The sequence below is a fragment of the Macaca nemestrina genome, chromosome 16 (assembly GCF_043159975.1).
Source record: "Macaca nemestrina isolate mMacNem1 chromosome 16, mMacNem.hap1, whole genome shotgun sequence".
NCBI classification, from domain to species: domain Eukaryota; kingdom Metazoa; phylum Chordata; class Mammalia; order Primates; family Cercopithecidae; genus Macaca; species Macaca nemestrina.
In genome coordinates, this window is record NC_092140.1 from 983,644 (window position 1) to 1,005,641 (window position 21,998).

General features: G+C 47.0%; 2 protein-coding genes and 1 long non-coding RNA gene across 11 annotated transcripts in view; 1 reads left to right on the forward strand and 2 right to left on the reverse strand.

Annotated features, from left to right (window-relative positions):
* Window positions 1-9,262, reverse strand: part of LOC105485368 (cullin 4A) — a 56,204-nt gene extending 46,942 nt beyond the window's left edge. The window contains exons 1-2 of one of the 2 annotated variants that reach the window (XM_071080999.1): window positions 9,100-9,262; window positions 8,788-8,903 (exon numbers count right to left, since the gene is read on the reverse strand). In XM_071080999.1, coding sequence (XP_070937100.1) covers window positions 8,788-8,903; window positions 9,100-9,247 — 264 coding nt within the window. In that variant the 5' untranslated portion in view covers window positions 9,248-9,262. Of the gene's footprint in view, window positions 1-8,501; window positions 8,670-8,787; window positions 8,904-9,099 lie in introns of those variants that run through there. The other variant, XM_071081000.1, reaches the window with a different exon arrangement.
* Window positions 901-8,495, reverse strand: LOC105485260 (uncharacterized). 2 transcript variants are annotated; one of them, XR_011614564.1, is made up of 3 exons: window positions 2,981-8,495; window positions 2,745-2,940; window positions 901-2,700 (listed from the first exon to the last, which is right to left on the reverse strand). It is a non-coding gene; the product is annotated as an uncharacterized lncRNA (long non-coding RNA). The 2 variants fall into 2 exon arrangements; XR_011614563.1 differs by having other exon boundaries at window positions 901-2,940.
* A 768-nt stretch (window positions 9,263-10,030) lies between the features above and the next one.
* LOC105485258 (PCI domain containing 2) overlaps window positions 10,031-21,998 on the forward strand; it is a 51,256-nt gene continuing 39,288 nt past the window's right edge. For 2 of the 7 annotated variants that reach the window (XM_024793936.2, XM_011747505.3), the window contains exons 1-3: window positions 10,031-10,275; window positions 18,803-18,892; window positions 21,014-21,087. In XM_024793936.2, coding sequence (XP_024649704.2) covers window positions 10,240-10,275; window positions 18,803-18,892; window positions 21,014-21,087 — 200 coding nt within the window. In that variant the 5' untranslated portion in view covers window positions 10,031-10,239. Of the gene's footprint in view, window positions 10,276-10,494; window positions 10,515-18,802; window positions 18,893-21,013; window positions 21,088-21,998 lie in introns of those variants that run through there. The other 5 variants (XM_011747508.3, XM_011747507.3, XM_071081001.1 and 2 more) reach the window with 4 other exon arrangements.

A 21,998-nucleotide genomic window follows, 5' to 3' on the forward strand; every position in this document is an offset into this window, starting at 1 on the left:
AAGTGAAATCAGGGCTAGAGAACCAAGAAAACCTTTCCCTCCGTGACCACCTTCCCTTCAGGAAGGAGAACAACAGGCTGGGGCTCCAGTTCCCCTCACGCTGCCCAGGGCAGTGATTCAGTCCAAACTGAGCCTTTTCTAGGTGACGCTGGCCAGACTACATTGTTTCCTATTTATTTTTCTGTAGGCTAGATGTGTAATTCACTTCAGTTTTTTTCTTAAGAAACTTTTTTTTTTTTCTATGAACAACCCTAGTAAAATAAGAAATCTTTTTTTTTTTTGAGTTGGAGTCTTGTTCTGTTGCCCAGACTGGAGTGCAATGGCAGGATCTTGGCTCACTGCAACCTCCACCTCCTGGGTTCAAGCGATTCTCCGCCTCAGCCTCCCGAGTAGCTGGGATTATACGTGCCCGCCACCACACCCAGGTAATTTTTGTATTTTCAGTAGAGGAAGGGTTTCACCATGTTGGCCAGGCTGGTCTCAAATGCCTGACCTCAGGTGATTTGCCTGTCTTGGCCCCCCACAGAGCTGGGATTACGGGTGTGAGCCACCCCGCCCAGCTGACACCATTTTTTGAGGCAGAAAAATTTTTCTCACAATATTTTTACCCACCTCAAAGAAACAATGCTTGTACATTCTTACCAGTTCTAATGAAATTTCCTAGCCAGGCACAGTGGCTCATGAGGTCAGGAGTTCGAGACCAGCCTGACCAACATGGTGAAACCCTGTCTCTACTAAAAATACAAAAATTAGCCAGGTGTGGTGATGCATACCTGTAATCCCAGCTACTCAGGAGGCTGAGGCAGGAGAATCGCTTGAACCCAGGAGGCAGAGGTTGCAGTGAGTCAAGATTGCGACACTGCACTCCATCTTGGGTGACAGAGCGAGACTCTGTCTCAAAAAAAAAAAAAAAAAAAAAAAATTCCTTTCCAATCTTATGTACAAAAACTTAAACTCATTCAATTCAAATATGAAATATTATAAACAGAAATGTGGTTTTTCTAACAAGTTTTGAATCAATGTGGGGTTCAAAAACAGAATAAAAACACTTTAGATAAATAATCTGAATTTATTCGGATACAATATTCCCCTAGAAAAAAAGGTAAACTAAAGTTATAGAGCTATTCATTTTACTAATACTTACAAGTATTAACAATTCCAATACTAAATATCGGAGAGCTGCTACATGTCAACCAAAGTACAGTGATTACTACCATATAAAATACATGTATATTTATAAAGACCAAAAGAAGATGTGGAATAATTACAATCTCTTTTTTAATAATTATAATCCTATTTTCTAGCAAGCTTATTATCAGCATAATAACAAAGAAATACAAACTTTCCCCTACATTTTGTCTTACTATAGAAAATAGGGAATTCCTACCCACATTCTGTATTTACTTCAACTCCTTTCTCAAATTCTTCAATTCCATCCCTTTGAATTCCATGTCTTCATAATTTGGTCAAAGGTCTGCCACCCTTTTGTCTCCTCAAACAACCAAGAGAACTTAACAACAAAGGTTTTGCTCTAGTAGTTAAACATTAGTGAATCCCACAAACATAATTATTACAAAGTAAGTTTTTTATATAACACATGAAGAAAATGTATTTTCTTCAGCAAAAATCAAGATAAGCTTAGTGGTGCATATCCTTCATAAAACAGTAACTTATGACCATTTTCTGGATGTTTTAATTCCTAAACCAAGAACCAATATCCTTAAAACCATCTCTTCCTAGTTGTGGCAAATGACTGAATATTTTACAACCCACTCTGCCTCCTCTGTGTCCTATTTGGTGCATATTTACTATTCATATGAATCATATTGCAATTTACTTTGTTTTTAAAACTAAGAATTTAGGAGCCTCTCAAAACAAGTAGCAAGCCCTAGGTAACCCAGGTTTGCTGTAGGTGCTGAGTCAGGACTCCCGGCTTCATATTACAGGCACTCATCACTGGAAAGGCGACAGCCTTTGTTTCTCCCCGCCCTGCCAACTCCTTGCTGGCAGGAATATACTGGAAGACTTTTTTGGGCTGTTATAGAAGCAGCACAGCATAGGAGTTGCCCCTCCCCAAAATGGATTTTTGACACTCAATCATATTTTGAGATTTAGAAATACCCTTTCTGGATGCATAAAGCAACTAATCAGATGGTACTGTGTGCTTCATGTTGGTGCACTCATTCGTATTTTAAAGATTCACCCCAGGGAAAAGGAATGTAATCCAATGATCGGAGGTGGAGAAGTATCATTTGCATTCTATCCTACTAGTATCAAGATGCTTTCCCCGTATAAACAGCCAAGTGAGGAAACTTGATGTATATCCTCACCCAGCACTGTCTCTCCTCACATCACAGCTACTTCCTAACCAGCAGGTTCGTCAAATGATTGTCTGTATTAGCTCAACAGACACGTGTGTGAATGTCAAATACACGTCTATTTATAGTGTCAAAGCATTGCCTGAAGTGAACTCACTGCTACTTAAACAAAATGCTCACTGCGGATAAGGGCAATCCCTGCTCTCAGGTGTGGAAGACAGAACAAGGAAGTCCACAGAGCTGTGGGACACGACCTCCATAGTCACACAGAGACCTCCACAGCCACATGGGGCGTGACCTCCATAGTCACACAGAGACCTCCACAGCCACACAGACGAGACCTCCAGTCACACAGAGACCTCCACAGCCACTCGGTCGAGACCTCCATAGTCACACAAAGACCTCCACAGCCACATGGGGCGTGACCTCCATAGTCACACAGAGACCTCCACAGCCACTCGGACGAGACCTCCATAGTCACAGAGCAACCTCCACAGCCACATAGACAAGATGTCCACAGCCACACAGGATGTGACCTCCATAGTCACACAGCGACCTCCACAGTCACACAGATGAGACCTCCACAGTCACGCAGCGACCTCCACAGTCACACAGACGAGACCTCCACAGCCACACAGAGACCTCCACAGTCACACAGAGACCTCCACAGCCACACAGGACGAGACCTCCATAGTCACACAGCAACCTCCACGGTCACACAGACGAGACGTCCACAGCCAGTCGGACGAGACCTCCACAGTCACACAGACGAGATATCCACAGCCACATGGGATGAGACCTCCATAGTCACACAGCGAGCTCCACAGTCACACAGACGAGACCTCCGTAGTCACACAGCGACCTCCATAGTCACACAGACGAGACATCCACAGTCACACAGATGAGACATCCACAGTCACACAGACGAGACCTCCAGAGCCACACAGGACGAGACCTCCATAGTCACACAGCGACCTCCACGGTCACACAGACGAGACCTCCACAGCCAGTCGGACGAGACCTCCACAGTCACACAGGCGAGACATCCACAGCCACACGGGACGAGATCTCCATAGTCACACAGCGACCTCCACAGTCACACAGGATGCGACCTCCATAGTCACACAGAGATCTTCACAGCCACACAGGATGAGACCTGTGTAGCTGTGGGGGTCCCATCCCTACACTGGGTCTGCAGCTTGGGTGTGAGGGAAGGATGCCACCTAATATGAAGGATTAACCGCTCCCCTTCACTGACCATTATCACCTGCTATCAACATGTCACGGAGACAACTACTCTGTGACTCAAGAAAGACAGCCTGGCTTTCCTCAGAGTTTGTATGTCAGCCAGGCGCAGTGGCTCACACTGGGAACCCCAGCACTTTGGGTGGCCAAGGTGGGAGGACTGCTTGAGTCCAGTAGTTCCCAAGCAGCCTGGACAACGTAGGGAGGCCACACTTCTCTCTTTAAAGGCCTGAGAGGTTAGTGTTTGTGCAACAACAAACAAAAACACCAGTTCTAAATCAAAACACAGCCTTTCTCTGAAACCTTTCTAGAAATGCAGTCTTCAGTTTTCTGTTGTCTCATTTAGCAAAAAGTAGGACTAAAACATAGAGACACAAGACACAGAAGATGTACTTTCTTCAGGGAGTTAGTTATTACAGACCTAAATTCAGGTGGTTCAACAGAAAAGATCTATGCCTTCCCAACATTCTCCTCTACACCTTACAGGAGGAAAATGATAAAAACAAAGTAACAGGCCGGGCGTGGTGGCTCACGCCTGTAATCTCAGCACTTTGGGAGGCCGAGATGGGCAGATCACGAGGTCAGGAGATCGAGACCATCCTGGCTAATACGGTGAAACCCCGTCTCCACTAAAAATTACAAAAAACTAGCTGGGCGAGGTGGCGGGCGCCTGTAGTCCCAGCTACTCAGGAGGCTGAGGCAGGAGAATGGTGTAAATCTGGGAGGCGAAGCTTGCAGTGAGCTGAGACCTGGCCACTGCACCCCAGCCTGGGCGACAGAGGGAGACTCCATCTCAAAACAAAACAAAACAAAACAAAAAAAAACAAAGTAACAAACAGAGAAACATCAGGCCAGCTGAGGCCCACACAGTGTAAGCAACAGGACTCCTAAGGGGTTTAGAGGTAAAGGGAGACTGAGCAAAACCAAAAACCAAACACGAAACGAAAACTTTCAAACTTGGGTGAGAATTGGTCCTTTCACATAAGATTCTTTGGCAACATATACACCACCCCACCTATACAAAAACTTAGACTTTATTTTGAAACACCAAGTCAAATGTATTGCCTGCTTGATCAGACATCAGTAATTTCACATTTGCTTTTCTTAGATTTCTATCCCACTTGCTTCCAACAGATCTGAGGCAGCTCATGCTTCAGACTCTGTGAGAGGCCAGAAGCCCACCTGTGTGTGGAGAGATGACCAGCTGCACATGCCCACAGGTAAGGGAATCAACTGATTCCACATGTCCCCTGGTGGGGCAGCACCTCCAGAGATGCCCCTGGAATTTGCGATGTCTCATTCCAAGGAGGAACCAGTGACTGTCATTTTGGGGTAAGCATTCCTAGTTCTCAGGGTTTCAAGACAGACACCTAAAGCACCTGCAAACATTGTTCATAATATGTACAGTGATTGTTTTATAAGACATATCACTGGCCGGGCGCGGTGGCTCACGCCTGTAATCCCAGCACTTTGGGAGGCCGAGGCGGGCGGATCACAAGGTCAGGAGATCGAGACCACGGTGAAACCCCGTCTCTACTAAAAATACAAAAAAAATTAGCCGGGCGCGGTTGTGGGCGCCTGTAGTCCCAGCTACTCGGGAGGCTGAGGCAGGAGAATGGCGTGAACCCGGGAGGCGGAGCTTGCAGTGAGCCGAGATCGCGCCACTGCACTCCAGCCTGGGCGACAGAGCGAGACTCCGTCTCAAAAAAAAAAAAAAAAAAATAAAAAATATAAGACATATCACTGTGTACAAGGTGTTGCAAAGTATAATTCCGCCATTTTAAGTAAAAACAATGAGGCAGCAGATATCAGACAGCCAGATCTCCAGGAAAAAAGTAGTAAGAAGCTTTAGCTGTAAGGTATTGTATTTTATTAAACCAAAGACCTCTGAGAGTTCAGGTGGGACTCTTGTTTCTAGTCAAGACACAGTACAAGAACTGTATTAACTTTCTGCCTGAAATAACCACAAAATCAGACAAAATATATGAAGTAACAGTTTTTGAAGCACTGAGCACTGGGCTATGAAAGACAGTGAATCTCAGAAAGATGGGAGGCAAATAGGCCCCAACTGCTCAGTTTCCTGCATGGAGAGCTTCCAGGCTGTGGTGCAGGGGCCCTGAGTGAGTAGCTGGGACTACAGGCGTGCAACACCCCACTAGGCTAATTTTTACACTTTTTGTAGAGATGGGGTTTCACCATGTTACCTAGGCTAGTCTCGAACTCCTGGGCTCAAGTGATCAGGCCACCTAGGCCTCCCAAAGTGCTGGGATTACAGGTGTGAGCCACTGAGCCCAGCCTGTCGATATTGTTAAGAAATTAATTCTCCTACATTGATCTATAGATTCTATATACTATCAATAAAAATCTTAGCACACTTTCTTATACAAATTGGCTGATTCTGAAATTCACATGGAAACACAAGGGACCAAGAATAGCCAGAAACCTGTGCAAATATATGAGGTTGGGGGGCCAACACACCCCGATTTCACACCTCACTCCACCTACTCCTACATGGTTTCTGACAAAGGAACAAAGGCAATTCAGTAGGGGAAAAGAGGCTGAAAAACTGGACATTTGCAAGGAAAATACTGACTCTAGATTTTTTGTTTGTTTGTTTATTTTTTGAGATGGAGTCTCATTCTGTTGCTCAGGCTGGAGTGCAGTGGCACAACCTCGGCTCACTGCAACCTCTGCCTCCCGGGTTCAAGCGATTCTCTGGCCTCAGCCTCCCGAGTAGCTGGGATTCCAGGCGCCTGCCACCACGCCCGGCTAATTTTTTGTATTTTTAGCAGAGATGGGGTTTCACCATGTTGGCCAGGCTGGTCTCAAACTCCTGAGTGCTCAGGGGATCCACCCGCCTTGGCCTCCCAAAGTGCTGGGATTACAGGCATGAGCCACTGCACCCACTCTGACTCTAGATTTATATTTCACAATATATACAAAGATTCACTCTACATAGATCATAGACCTAAATGTAAAACCTAAAACTCTCAAATGTCTGGAAGAAAATATAAGAGAAAACTTTGTGACCTTAGATTAGGCAAGATTTCTTGGATACTAAAAGTACAGTCCACAGAAGAACAAACTGATACATGTGACCTGAAAACTTAAAACTATTACTCTTCAAATGGCACAATTAAGAGAATCAAAAGACAAGTTGAAGACTAGGGAGAAAGTATTTGTAAGGCGAATATCTGATATAGGACTTGTATCCAGAATACTTAATAAACTCAAATACTCAATAGTAAGAAAATAACCAACACAACAAAAATGAGCAAAATATTTAAATAGACACTTTGTCTAAAAAGATACATAGAATGGCAAGTAAATATGAAGATGCTTCACATCAGAGGGAAATGCAAACTAAAACCACAGCGACACTCCACCACACACCCACTAGCGCAGCTAAAATTATAGGCTGAGGACACCACATGCTGGTGGCGGACTGGAACTGGAACTCCCATACACTGCTGGGAGAGGCACAAAAGGGGCAGCCACTGTGAAAAACAAGAAATTTCATAAAAAGGTAAACATATATTTTCCATATGACCCTTGAGAACTTACTTCTAGATAAAGAAGTAAGCAGAACTTACCTGAGAGGAATAAGAATGTATGTCCAAACAAAGGGTCATTCACAGATGTTCACAGCAGCTTTATTTAAAACAACCCAAGGCCGGTGCAGGGGCTCACGCCTGTAATCGCAACACTTTGAGAGGCCAAGGCAGGCGGATCACCTGAGGTCAGGAGTTTGAGACCAGCCTGACCAACATGGTGAAAATACAAAAATTAGCCAGGTGTGGTGGCGGGTGCCTGTAATCTCAGCTACTTGGGAGGCTGAGGCAGGGGAATCGCTTCAATCTGCGAGGTTGCAGTGAGCCAAGATCGCGCCACTGCACTCCAGCCTGGGGTGACAAGAAACTCTATCTCAAAGAAACAAATAAAAAACCCCAAACATGGACACTCAAATGTCCATTAACTGATGAATGGAGAAAATAACTGTGGTATACCCATTCTATGAGGTAATAAACAAGTTACAATCACATTGCGTGCACATGAATCTCAAAAGCACTGTCCTAAGTGAATGAAGCCAGACACTACAAAATAGATGACTGCATTTAGATAACGTTCTGGAAATGACAAAATATAGCGACAGAAAGCAAATGGGGGACTGCCAAGGGTTAGGAGTCAGGGGAGAGGGCTGATTGCAAAAGTGGTCATGGCAATTTCGGGGGTGGTAAAAATATTCTACCATTCTACCAAGAAGAGTCTATCTTGACCATGGTGCCGGTTACATAACTGTATATATACATCTGTTAAAACTTCTTGGAGTGCATATTATATGTAGACTGTATCTCAAAGCTGACAAGAAAACATAATTCACTTACACTTCAGACAAAGAATGGATGTGTATGTACACCAAACTGTCAACAGTTTTCTTTGGGTGGTAGGAGTATAGGTGATTGAAGTCTTCTTTTATATATTTTTTATAATTTTTACTTGCATATCCAGAAAAGAATTTTTTTAATTCAAGTATTTTCACAGAAATAATTGTATGACACATCGTGACCCAAAATGTAGATATCAGACTACTTAATGAACGTTGTTTTACAAAAAGACGACGCCAGAAAAAAACATCCGCATGTAAATAAAATATCCAAGTACGGTAAAATGCACTTTTAGCCATTTTTTGTTACTTTATAAATGGAACACCATCACTTTGAATTAAACGCTACAAAATCTGAATATCTTAAAGGCAACCACTGATCACAAAACAGAGAAGAAAACCACTGTTTTTGAATTTTGAAGTTTTTCAAAATCTGAATATCTTAAAGGGAACCATTAATCACAAAACACAACAGAGAAAAAACCCTATTACTGTGGCAAGTGACACAGTACTAACAGTTTTATTTATAACGAGAGAAATAATTTGCTGTATACTTGCAAAATATGAGTCACGTGGCTCCTAGAAACACACCTCCCTCTCTTCGGTAATGGGATAACTTTAAGAATCGTTCTAAGCAGCTTAAGCCTGAAAACAAAAATTCCACCACGGCAATAAACAAAACCACTTGTTGCCTCTGGGGCTCCCGGCCCTGCAGTGGAGGCAAACGCCCTGCCTTTCCGCTCCCCGGCGAGAGCCTGCGAGGCACCCGGAGCGGCCGCCCGGCCGCGTCTGCGTCACGCGGGGCAGGAGCGGCGCCCCCAGCCTCGGCCGCCGCCTCACCTGGTAGAGCTCCTCGAGGTTGTACCTGATGGAGGTGCTGCTCTGCACGGCCCGCACCGCCTCGTGCAGCTTCCGCCACGTGTCTTGCGTGTAGTTGTCGGGCAGCCGGGGTCTGTCTGCAGGGCGGAGAGAGAGCGGGCGGCTCAGGGCGCGCCGCAAAGCGCCCCGCGTCGCCACCCCCGACCCGGCCGGCGCCCCAGCGCCCGCGCTCAAGAGGCCCGTACGGATCTCGGGCCTTCCCCCCAGGGCGGGCGGGGTCTCGTGGGGCCCCCGCTGGGGTCGCCCGGCCCTCGACCCGGCCGCCGCACCCACCTCGGAAGTTCTTGATGACCAGCTTCTTGGAGCCGCCCGCGCCCCCCGGCTTGGCGGGCGCGGCGGCCAGGGCCGCGGGCTTGGTGAGGCCGTTGGTGCGGCCCACGAGCGCCGAGAAGCTGCCCTTCCGCGGGGCCTCGTCCGCCATGGCTGGGCCGGAACCGCCGCGCCCCGCCCCGAGCGCCGCCGCCCGCCCAGCTCCGCTCCGCCCGCCCCGGTCCGCGCGGCCTCCGCCCAGTCCTCCTCGCGCGCCCCGCCCCGCCCCGCCCGCGTGCCCGAGTCCAACCGCCGCCGCGCCCGGCTACTCCTGAGCCCTTAGGGGCGCGCGCTGGGAACCCCTCCTGAGGGATCGGACCCCCCTAAGAGCTACGGACACCCATTCCTGGCTCGAGGGCGCGCGCCGGGACCCCCACCCCCGCCCCCGAGGGATCGGGACAGCCCCGGTTCCGGGGGGCGCACCGGGACACCCCCGGGGCTCTGGGTACCCCCTCCTGGCTCGGGGGTGCGTGCCGGGGGCCCCCTCCTGAGGGGCTCGGGAGCCGGGACCCCCTCCTGAGGGCCCCAGGGAGCGCTCCTCCTGAGGGTTCGGCACCCCCACCCGGGGCGTGAGACCACCTCGAGGGCTCAGGGGTGCGCGCCGGGACGTGCCCCAACTTCTGAAGGCTCGGGAGCGCGCGGCGGAGGCACCTTATGAGAGCTCGGGAGCGCGCGCCATGTCCCTCCCCTCGACCCCCGCTCGGGCGCGCGCGTCCCGAGTCCCTGGCCCAGCCCGGCGCGGAGCGTGATCCGCGGCCTCGTTTTCACAAGGGGCAGTCGAGGGGACAGCGCAGTGAAAGGCACTTTAGCAGTGGGGCTGTTCTCGCCACTGGACCCCAAACCCCTCAGCCCGGGCGGGCCCGAACACACAATCAGAGTCGCTGGCGTCCCGGCTGAGAGGACGGGGGCCCGACAGAAAGACCCCGGGACCGCTTAGCCCGAGCGTGTCGCCGAGCCGGTCCCCGGATTCTCCCTCCGGAACCAGCCTGCGCACAGGCGACGGGGTCGGGGGCTCCGGGACCCAGACGGACCGAGGGCAGGAAGTGACGCCAGCTGTCCCGCTTGGTGTGTAGGGGGTGGCGCTCTGTGCTCGGCGGCGCTGCCATGGCACACATTACCATCAACCAGTACCTGCAGCAGGTGGGTCCTAGCCGGGGAGCGCGCGGCGGTGTGGCTGGCCCTCGGCGTGTTCCGTGTGTCCCCTCCTGCCTTGGACCCTCAGGCGTCTTCCTTTCGCGCCTCGCCCCCTGTCCTCTGTCCGGGTCCCCGGCGGGCAGCGGCGCGAGCCGACTGAAAGGCCGAACAGCGGCGGCCGGGGCTCCCCTGCAGGGCCGCCGTGGGGGCCGGGCGGTGTCCGTGGATCGCGGAGTTGTCGCGGTGTAAGTAGACGCGGGGGCTCCAGGTCACTGCCCTCATTGCTGGCGTGTGTGGCCGCGCCCCCAGGGGGCCCGAAAGGCCTGCGAGCCGCGCCAAGGGCCCGGTGTGGGCGGTGCTGTGTCGGGTGGACGCTGCTTCCCAGCAGGATGCGGGATGACTTCGGGGACTCCAGGAGGCGATGGAGGGGTAAGCGCGAGGCTGTGGCCGTGTTGCAGGCCGGGCTGGTGTCCCTGGTCTTCGCTGTGTTTTAACGCCCTTCACTCTCCAAGCACAATGCACACTTCATATCGCTCGGTAGATGCGTCTGACGGGTGTTGTTCAACAGCCTTACAGGCTTCAAAGCGCATATTCTTTCCACTTAACTATGCCTGTCCTCAGAACCAGCACTGTGGTAACAGGAATAGGAAAAATAGGGAATGGATTTTTAAAATATTTGAAGGAAACATTACCAGGTGGTGAATAAGAATGGGTGGGCTGAGGGACACCGAGGAGTTAAGAATGATTCCCAGGTTTGTAGTCTGGGAAAAAGATGAATAGAGTGGATTTGGAGGGAGAAATAAATTAAGTTTTGGGCATGTTGAGTTTGAGGTATCTGTTGACAACTAGGTAAAGATACGAACTTGACAGCCGAAAAGTCTGACATCATTGGGACCAGCAGGTGCTTGGTTAATTGAGAAAACTGGTTAAAACAGGAATCACGAAAAGATGGATATATGCTTTTAACTTAAAACATGAAAGTATACGTTCACTTGCCAATTTTTTTTTTTAACCGCTTACCTCAGTTTGATACTTGCCAATCTTTAGATGTAGGCCCAAGGCCTTTTCTTTAGGCTGTCTGTTTTGGCCTAATCTTTGCAGAGTTAACATTTTCCAATATAAGTTTATTTAAAGTTAAGGATATAGGCATTTAAGAACCACTTTGATACGATTATCTTTAGAATTTTCTTAATCTTTTACAATTTTTCCCCCACACCTTTTTTTTTTTTAAGAAACTCAAGTGAGCCTTTTAAAAACTTGCAACTTAGCTTATAGAGAAACAACTGTTTCCTTTTGCATTCATATTTCATTGATGACCTTAAAAGTACATAACTACCGTAACAGGTTCAGCTAGCAAAAATGGATTTGAGAACAAACACATCTGGATATGAGAACACATACAACTAAGCTGGCAAAAGCTTGCAATGTATTAGAGTGAAGCCTACTTGCTGGAAGTCCTCATCATGCCTTGGGCATCAGCTCGTGTATTTCAGGAAGGGTTTGGAGAGAGTCATAATTCCAATTCAAGTCAGTTAAAGTGAGACTGGTAAGCGAGCTTCTACTCTATGTGTGTAAGCTGAAGTTTAAACAGACAGATTTGGGTTAAAGATACAAATCTGAGGCTCCTTGATATACACATGTTGGGAAAGACTGAGAAGGGGTGACCCAGGGAACAAGTAGAGAGTGGACAGGGGCTGGGCCCAGGATGGACCTCTATAGAGATGTGCATGCCTGCGTCTCCACAAAGGGCAGTGTAGCCACTAACGTGAGACAGGAAAAGTCCACTTCCTCCTAATTTTGATGTATAAAAGTATTTCTGGTTGGACTGGCATGTTACCTAGGTTTTATGTATTAAGAGTTTTTTTTTTTTTTTTTTGAGACAGAGTTTGGCTCTGTCCTCCAGACTGGAGTGCAGTGGCGCAATCTGGGCTCACTGCAAGCTCCGCCTCCCAGGTTCACGCCATTCTCCTGCCTCAGCCTCCTGAGTAGCTGGGACTACAGGCGCCCGCCACCTTGCCAGCTAATTTTTTGTATTTTTTTAGTAGAGACAGGGTTTCACCATGTTAGCCAGGATGGTCTCAATCTCCTGACCTCGTGATCCGCCCGCCTCGGCCTCCCAAAGTACTGGGATTACAGGAGTGAGCCACCGCGCCCGGCCATATTAACAGATTCCTGAATTTTTTTTAAAAATAGGTGCCTCGGCCGGGCGCGGTGGCTCAAGCCTGTAATCCCAGCACTTTGGGAGGCCGAGACGGGCGGATCACGAGGTCAGGAGATCGAGACCATCCTGGCTAACACGGTGAAACCCCATCTCTACTAAAAAATATAAAAAACTAGCCGGGCGAGGTGGCGGGCGCCTGTAGTCCCAGCTACTCGGGAGACTGAGGCAGGAGAATGGCGTGAACCCGGGAGGCGGAGCTTGCAGTGAGCTGAGATCCGGCCACTGCACTCCAGCCTGGGCGACAGAGCGAGACTCCGTCTCAAAAAAAAAAAAAAAAAAAAAAAAAAAAGGTGCCTCTTTGATAGAGAACGGCAGCCTGTTGCACACGGTAACACAGCATGTTTGATTTGTCGTATAGGAACATAGGTGCCAATGTAACTGTATCTCTTTGGGAATAAAACCGTCATTTGCACATTCCTCAAAGCTAGGAAGTTGGGGGAAATCATTGACTCCTCCTTTAGTCCTTTGCCTAACTGGATGTATCTCCGAAGGCTCTCAAATCCATCCCTTCTTTATCTGTTGCCACACGCTCCCCAGCCAGGACCCACCGGCTGCAAGTACTGGTTGATGGTTTCCTTTACTTTGCCCTTTCCAAGGGAAACATAGCAAAGAGGGCATAGACTTTAAAGACAATAAGACTTCAGCTGAAATCCTGGCATTTTTACTAATTCTGGGACGATGACAAGTTATCATCCTTCTGTGACTCTCCATCTCTAAACAGGGTTCGCGAAAGTTTTGAGGAAAAAAGACCATGAATACACAGTAAATGCATTTGCTTAGTAAATGATAGTTCTGGTATTTTATTGAAGAAGAGTTGAGCATCTGCCTCTGTTACTAAAACTTGATTGACTCTGTTTCCTCCAGGGAAAGTTCCAGATGCTTTAACACATCATCTGGTCTGTTTACCTGTTAACTTGGCGTCACCAGTCTAAAGGTTTATTTCACTTGTGCTGAATGTACCGTGGCCCCCGCCGAAGTACTCATAACTTAAATTTACCATTTAACCATTTTAAAGTACACAATTAAGTACATTCACAATATTGCACAACCATCACCATTATCCAGAATTTTTTTGTCACCCCAAATGGAAACGTCGTAAGCATTAAGCAGTCACTCCCTGTTCCTGCCTCCCCGAGCCGATCAACCGCTAATCTACTTTCTGTCTGTGTGGATTTGCTGATTGTGGTGATTTCAGTATGTGGCTTTTGTGTGTCTTTTACTTACATCATGTTTTCAGGGTTCATGTGTGTTGGAGCGTGTATCAGTGTGTCATTCCTTTTCATGGCTAATGATACTGCATCATATGGAATATTTTGTTTATCCATTCGTCAGTTGATGGACCACTTCGGTTGTTTCCTCTTTTTGGCTATTGTGCTGCTGCTGTGAACATTCATGCACATGTTTTGTTTTCTTTTTGGCATATACCTAAGAGTAGAATTGCTGAGTCATATGGTAATTCTGTGTTTAACTTCTTGAAGAAATGCCACAGCAGCTAGCTGCATCATTTTACATTTTCACCAGCAATGTATGAGGGTTGCAATGTCTTCACTTCCTTGTCCACACTTGTTTTTTCCATTCTTTCTATTATGGCCATCCTGCGGGGTGTGGAGTGTTATCTTCTTGTGGCACCCCATGATCTTTCTTGTCCCAAAGATTTTCTTCATTATGTTCCTTTTGCCAAGAACACCTCTCCTTTTTACAGGTGTAGTGAACACCTTTATTTAGGGAATCAGCTTTGAGTTACATACTTTACTCCTTAATCTTGAATAGTTCTTCATATTGCCTTTCAAGAGTTTATGGAATTGGAAAGTTTGACTGTTCAGAAGTGACTTCAGAGATTCATGACCTGTAACGATTTTGAATTTTTAAAAGAGTTTTGAATTCCAGGAGTAGATGGTGCCCGCTGTGGACCAGACTGGTGGGTGTGTGGGGCATGCAGCAGCCACAAGAAAGTCTTCCTGGGGCCAGAGCCAGGGAGCATCCCCTGGTGAGCCAGGCCTGGGGGTGCCGCTCAGAAGGTGCTCACTTGGAGTCTGGTTGTGTGGTCCCGTTGAGGGCTGAAGGCTCTGCAGCATGAGATGTTAAGAATTGGCCAGGTGGCTGGGCTGCTAGGGGTCCTGCGTCCACTGTGGTGCCAGTCGCACTTTTAGTGCTTGCTGGTACTGTCTGTTGCCATCCCTGCTTTTCCTCTTCACACCCCCAGCCTTCTCACAATTTAGTCATTGAGGCAGGGGCATTGATAGGACCACCCTTGGGACACATTCATGCCTACCAAGCAAGCTGGGGCCCTCCTTGGACTCAAGGCCCTGTGGCACTGAGCCCTCCTCTAGTCAGGTCACACCTGGGACACTGGGTGCAGCCCAGGTGGGTGTGGCCAAGTGGAGTTGAGGATGTGGTGACATCACCCTGCATATGTGCAGGGACCACCCGGGGAGGTCACAGGCAAAAGAGGGTTACCAGTGAGTGCCCCCAGCAGGGGTCTCCACCTCTCCTTGGAGGGACCCGGTGTCTGGACTCCAGGGTTTGATCCCTTCGTGACCACTGTGTCCCCAGTGTGTTCAGTCATTGAAGTATGCTTCCATTCCACAGTGCTTGCTCCAAGTCTGGGACTCTCAGTGCCCCATAGGTTCCCTCTGCAGAGAGCCCTGGAGGCCTTGGCGACATCAGAACATCGTGCTCAAGTGTGACCGGTCACCAGAGTACTGATGTTAACCAGAACAAGGCCTCTTAGGCTCCTGGGGCTGGGCCCACTGCAAGGCCCTGGGTGGTGCGAGTGATTGCACAGTATGGGGCCCAGCATGCCTGGAACCATAAGCAGGGGTGGCTGTGGGGAACTCTTAGCTTGAACCTCCTGTTTGTGTGGAGCCAAAGAGAGCACGGCTCGGCCAGCAGGCTCCAGAACGGCTTTCTAGCCAGAAGCGCCCTAGTTGAGCAAGGTTGGAGTCTGTTGGGGCTCCTGTGGCTAGGCATGCCCACACGGCGCAGGGAGGGCCACTTTGGAAGGCATGTCCTCTTTGGGGCTAAACTGACTAGTACTGGTTTTCTTGGGGGACCTGCAGACCAAGACCTGGGCGGGATCGGTCATTTTACCTTCCAGCCCAGGGCCAGCTACTGATGGGAGGGCAAGCAGGGAGGACCCTGTGTGCCTGCCCAGCCAAGGCAGTCGCCTCCCTCGTCCTTGAGGGTGCTGTTCCGTTGCATCTGGTCAGGTGGTCTCGAGGGAGCCAGATGAGGCCCCTTTGGAGCTGGGCAGCAGTGAGTTCTTGCAGGGAGTGGGCAGGGGACACGGGAAAGCCTCCTGCAGAGGATGGGCAGATGCCAGTGTTGTCTTCTTGGGGCCACCTTCAGCTTGATGAGGATGATTGGCAAATGCAATGTTGTAAATTGCAAAATACTGATCTCTAGCATGGTCATTTTAAAGAGGAAACCTAACCCTTTCCCCTAAACAGTTGAGGATCTTAGTATCCATCTGTCTGTCTTTTAGATTAAATTCCTAAACCTGTGGCCAGGGCTATGAAGAGAAACTTAGTTTTCATAATACTTGGGCCCAAATCATCTTGCACCCATTGTGACTTTGAAAATGTGAGGAGCTGGGATATGATGTGACCTTGAGCAGCAGCCTGTGACCTTACATGGACTGGGGCAGGAGGGCTGCCTCTGAATGGCTGTAATTTCCCTATGAAGGCATAAAACCTGGAAGTCTTCAGATGGCTTCAGCTGAAGAAAAAGTTAAGCTCCTGCTCACACCTCCAACCCAAATCCCATGGGACTCTCCCTTCTGCTCTGTGCCAGTGCTGCTCATTCTCACTGACAACTGTGGTCCCAGCGACACCAGCCCACCCACTACACTCACAAGCAGTTCAGGATTCGGGCCCCCATGCCACCAACAACATCTACTCAGTGATGATGAAATTCAGGATTTCTTTTTTTTTTTGGGCAGTCTTTTCGTCCTTAGAATAAGGACAGTCAAATCCCACAAACCACTGTTTTCAAAGGTTACTCATATTCTTTTTTCTGATATCCACTTAGGTATGTATTTTCTATTTGTTTCAATTTTAAGGTTTGTCTTTCTATTTTATTTCTTGAACGGGGTTGTAAGTAACTGTTCTGTTTAAAGGTGTGCTCAGAAACTTTCCTTCTATCTCTCTCTCACCTCATTCTACCCCCTCTCTAGAAAGATAATCATTTTCATTAGATTCTGCCTTCTCCATCCTGTATTTCCTTTTGGGATGTACATGTGACACAGAGACATAAACACGTATTTTTCTTGTTTCCCTTCATTCTTATACAAAAGGCAGCATTCTGTACATACTCTTCTACAACTTGCTTTTTTCACTTAACTGTATCTTCCTGGAAATTATTCCATGAAAATTCATAGAGATCTTCCTCATTTTCAAAAAATGGTTGCATAGTGTGCCTCAAAATAGATGTTTCACAGAGTATTCAGCCAGTCTGTATGGATGGATATTTAGTTTGTGTCCAATATTTTGTGATTACATGTAGCCGAGTATAAATATCTTCTGTTTCTAGTTGTAAGTCCCTGGAAGTGTGATTACTGTTTCAAAATGTAAATGCATATGTAGTTGCATGGAATAGTCAGGTGGGAAATTCCTTATCATTTAAGTTAGTCTTGAGGAAGGTGGTGTCAGCCTCCCAGTCATACCCTGAGTTGAACAATGGGGTAGGAGGAGTTGGGCTCCAGCGTGTTGAACTGGTGGCATGTATCTCCTTTTCTTCTGGGTATAGACTCCTGGGCACAGGATTACTGGGTGAGAGAGTAGGCATTTGCTTGCTTTAGTAGAATACCAATTTTCTTCTAAAAATTTACCCCAACTTACCCCACCACCAATGTGTGAGCCTTCTGGTTGCCTCAGGCTCCTGGCAACACTTGGCGTCATCAGCCTTCCTAGTTGTAAGTACTCTGGTGGGTGTAGAGGAAGCTCATCTGCTTGTGCTTTTTGGCCATTTGCACATCCATGTTATGACATCCCCGGTCAGTCTTGTGTTACCATAAAATGTAAATATTTAAATTTCTCATAGTTAAATTATACTGTATCTAAAGCCTTGTGCTTGCCTTTTTGCTTAGTTAGAATTTTTGTGTCTTTTTTTTTTTTATGAGACAGAGTCTCACTCTGTGGCCCAGACTGGAATGCAGTGGCGTCATCTTGGCTCACTGCAAGCTCTACCTCCTGGGTTCATGCCATTCTGCCTCAGCCTCCTGAGTAGCTGGGACTATAGGCGCCACCACCACGCCCAGCTAATTTTTTTGTATTTTTAGTAGAAACGGTGTTTCAGTGTGTTAGCCAGGAGGGTCTCGATCTCTTGACCTCGTGATCCGCCCGCCTCGGCCTCCCAAAGTGCTGGGATTACAGGCGTGAGTCACCGCGCCCTGCCATTTTTTTTGTAAATATAATTTAAAAGCATATTTGGTTTTCTAATTATAAAATATCTGTTGTGGCAGGAGCTAGGGCAAAAGGCTCCCGGGTCTCCCAGTCTCCACCTCATGGTCAGCTGGTGTGGTGTGATCCAGGCCCTGCATTCTTTCCTGTGTTTACATGTTGTACATAATTTTTCTCTTCTTTTTTCTCCCAAATCAAGTTATACAGTTTTCCTGCAGTTAACTTTTTTTTTTCATTTATTCATCATATTGTGGACATTTTCTCATGTTACTACGTATAGATCTATTTTATTCGTTATAACAGCAGCCAAGTATCGCATTATATGAATGTGTCATCTATTTAGCTATTTCCATTTTCCTTTTATTTTATATTAAGGTTGAGTGGAAGCTTTTTGAATTTTGGATATATGTGGTTTTTAACCTGATTTCTTTTTCATAAGCTGTATATTTGGATTTTCAAACATATATCAGTGTGATCGAGTAAAACTAGAATAATTCACCTTCATGAAGAGCTGCCTGATAAACCACTGACTTATTTTTATTAGCTTGACCTGTTTTTTTTTGCTTCAGGAACATCTGTTTTTATTTTTTTGTGTCTGTTTGTTTTAAAGAGACAGGTCTTGCTGTGTTGTCCAGGATGGTCTCGAACTCCTGGCCTGAAGCAATCCTTCCTCAGCCTCACAAAGTGCTGGGATTACAGGCCTGAGCCAGCCAGGAACATCCTATTTTGAAATGAAATTATTGTTTATCCACTGCAGGGAGTAGTGACCCCCTGTTACATTTTGATTATTCTGTCTCCTTTCAAACTAGGGGAAAATGAATTTTCCCCTGTGTGGCATTCAATGTATTGTTGTAGGTTTTATTGGAACAGAATATTTTATTTTCTACTTAGGTTTCCCTTTCAAATGTTTCAGGTGTACGAAGCCATCGACACCAGAGATGGAGCATCTTGTGCAGAGTTGGTGTCTTTTAAACATCCTCATGTTGCAAACCCACGACTTCAAGTAGGTAAAAGAACTGTGCACACAGGTGTCTGCAGAGAATTACAGGATAATCACTTTCCTAAGAGAAACGTAGAGTTTGAGTAAGAAGAAAACTAGTATTGTCACTCTTATTTGAAAATTGTAAAGTTTCTTTATGATTTATGTAATTTCAATTCATTTGTGGAGCACTGACTGTGTGGGTACGCTGTAGTGATATGGACCTCCTGCCCCTGTGTTTGATTCCTACACAGCTCTCTGAGGTTTGGAGAAGTGAGATGGTGGAGAGACGGCGGAGCTTAGACTCTGTCCAGGCCTGTGCGTTCCCAAAGCCCCATAGACGTCATGCACCACAGGTGTCTCCCATTTAAGTAGAAAGTCTGGCAAGCCAAGGCCCAGCCTGGAGTTGTACATGGAGTTTCCATGTCATCTGTGGCGTAGATGATGTTGAGGTGGTATTTTCTATAGAAAATCTTGTGGACATTTGGTAAAGCCCTCTTTCCTTATTGACACCCATTATCATATTGGGGTGTGTTTCTACTGGGAGCAGCATTTTTCTTTTGGAAGAAAAATGGGCTTATCTATTGGTGATTATGTTTGGTGGTGTACAGATTTGCAACTGAGACCAGGTAAATCAGTCTCTGAAGTAGCAGCAGGCTTGTTTTTGTTTTTCTAATCAATACTATGTGATTCTATGTGTAGACAGTGTTGAAAACCATTGCTCTAAGTAGGAGTTAGTGCTAGAGACTTGATGAGACTCAAGCTCGCCTTGGCCAGAACACCCCATGGCTGGTGCTGTGTGCTTCATATTGTGTCACATGAGAGGACACACACTGTCCTGTTGGCTGTCTGAGATGGATCCCTTCATTGTAAAATTCCCCCCGTAAACTTTCTTCTGGTGGTTTCATTCCCCAGGGACTATAGAATGGTGATTTTTCTGATACTGTCATTCTTCTGTCTTACCATATCAGCACGGGCTCATTGCTTTTGTGAAAACAAAACAAAACAAAAAAAGTGTGCTGTAATCTATTGTGTATTAGTCCGGGTTCTCCAGAGAAACAGAGCCAATGGGATATATCGATATTTATAGAGGTTTAGTATGAGGAACTGGGTCCTGTGATTATAGAGGTCGAGAAGTCCCACACAAGGAGTGAATTCTTCCTTCCTCGACCTCTTGTTCTATTCAAGCCCTCATCAGATTGGTCACTGCCCGTCCACACTGAGGAGGGCCATCACCTTTCCTGAGTCTGCTAGTGCAACTGCCAGTGTCATCCAGAAACACCCTCACAGATGCTCCCAGAAATGACATTGTCTGGGGACTCCACGGCCAGCCAAGTTGACAGAATTAACCTTCACCTATTGAGATGTTCAGATTATCTAAAATTTGACTGTTAGGAGGAAAGGAAAACTTAGAAAGAAATGTCAGCTAGCGTAGCCCAGGAGATGAGACTGGTGCTCTCAGCAGGAAGCCGAAAAGGGTGAGTCCTAGCATAGCACCATCGGTAACTCGTTAGACCTCACTTACTAAACCTGTGATAGTTACTTAACAAGTATTTCTTGACTGACTGGTTATTAAATACTAAAATATATATGAAAGTGCCTAGAATATTTTCTGACCTGCAGAAGGCGAGACTAAATTATATTCATGGGCCTCTTGTTCCCCTGAAATATTGATAAATATTTGTTGAAGTAATGAACCATTTATTTATGAGACAGAGTATCTCTCTGTCGCCCAGCGGGTAGTGCAGTGGCACGATCTTGGCTTACTGCAACCTTCAGCACCCAGGTTCAAGCGATTCTCATGCCCAGCCTCCTGAGTAGCTGGGATTAGCAGTGTGCACCACCACACCCGGCTAATTTTTGTAATGTTTTTGTAGAAACGGGCTTTCACCATGTTGGCCAGGCTGGTCTTGAACCTCTGGCCTCAAGTGATCTGCCCACCTCGCCCTCCCAAAGTGCTGGGATTACAGGCGTGAGCCACCATGCTCACAGCCTCAACCTTTTATTTAGAGTTTTAAATATAAAGTGCTACTGTGAACTATAAAGCATAAATTTTCTTGAAACAGGTTTAAATATCTTTCTATATGTTACATTCTTTCTGTGCCTATTTATTTTACTTTTGCCATTTTTCTTTTTTAAAATCAGATGGCCTCTCCAGAGGAGAAGTGTCAGCAAGTCTTGGAACCCCCTTATGATGAAATGTTTGCAGCTCATTTAAGGTAATCTGTTGGGGAGGAAGAAAAACACACACATCTGGAAATTGCTGAATTAACTGGGTATTTTATCTTGCATTATCTTATGCTTGAAGCAGTGAATAATTGACTTTGAAAAAGTAGGAAAATGCATTTGTAATTTCACTTTGATAAAGCCTGTGAAAATTTTATACATCGGTTGTGTAATACTATTTTTAGCATCACATAGTATTTACCATAGTGCCTGGATAGTGGTCTTTTTAGTAGAGTGTGGAGCCTAACCATTCACTTACCCCTTTTGTGGAAATAGTATGTCTTTTTTGAAGCTCTTTACGTTACTGGGAAAGAACTAGAGTTGAGCAAAGCAAACAATGCTGCTTTTATGTACACTTCGTGTCTACTGTGTTACCTCTGAAGGATCTTTTCAGGCAGAAGATGGTGTCCTTATAGCCATGTGAGATTTGATTACTGTCCTGCAGCCTAGGCTACAGGACCAGGGTGGGGTCTGTGAGCAGGAATGTCCTGTGAACCCCACAGGGTCTTTGGAAGAGTTGGGGCACTACCGTGTTCCTTGTAGTACAAAGCACCTGTGATGTCCTGGCTCTGTGCGGTGTGCGATCGGTTCCAGATTAGACGATGAACTAACACTGACATTACCCAGCTGGGAATCCAGTTTGAATGTCATTGTCAGCTCCTGCTAGCGTGGAAGGGTCATACTCTGTTATCAGCGTGTTACTCATAAACCTGCTGGAGCTGGGTCCTTCTGGGGCTTGAAAGTGTAGTCTCCGAGCTTACCGTGGGACTCCTCTTATCCTCAGCTGTTTGTGTTCAGCCATTTGTGTGTTTCTTCCTTCACCCCTTTCATCCCAGGACCACTGGGACCTGTACAGTGAAGTGAGCTGTGTGTGCTGCATAACTAGTGCTAGGTTTTATCGTGT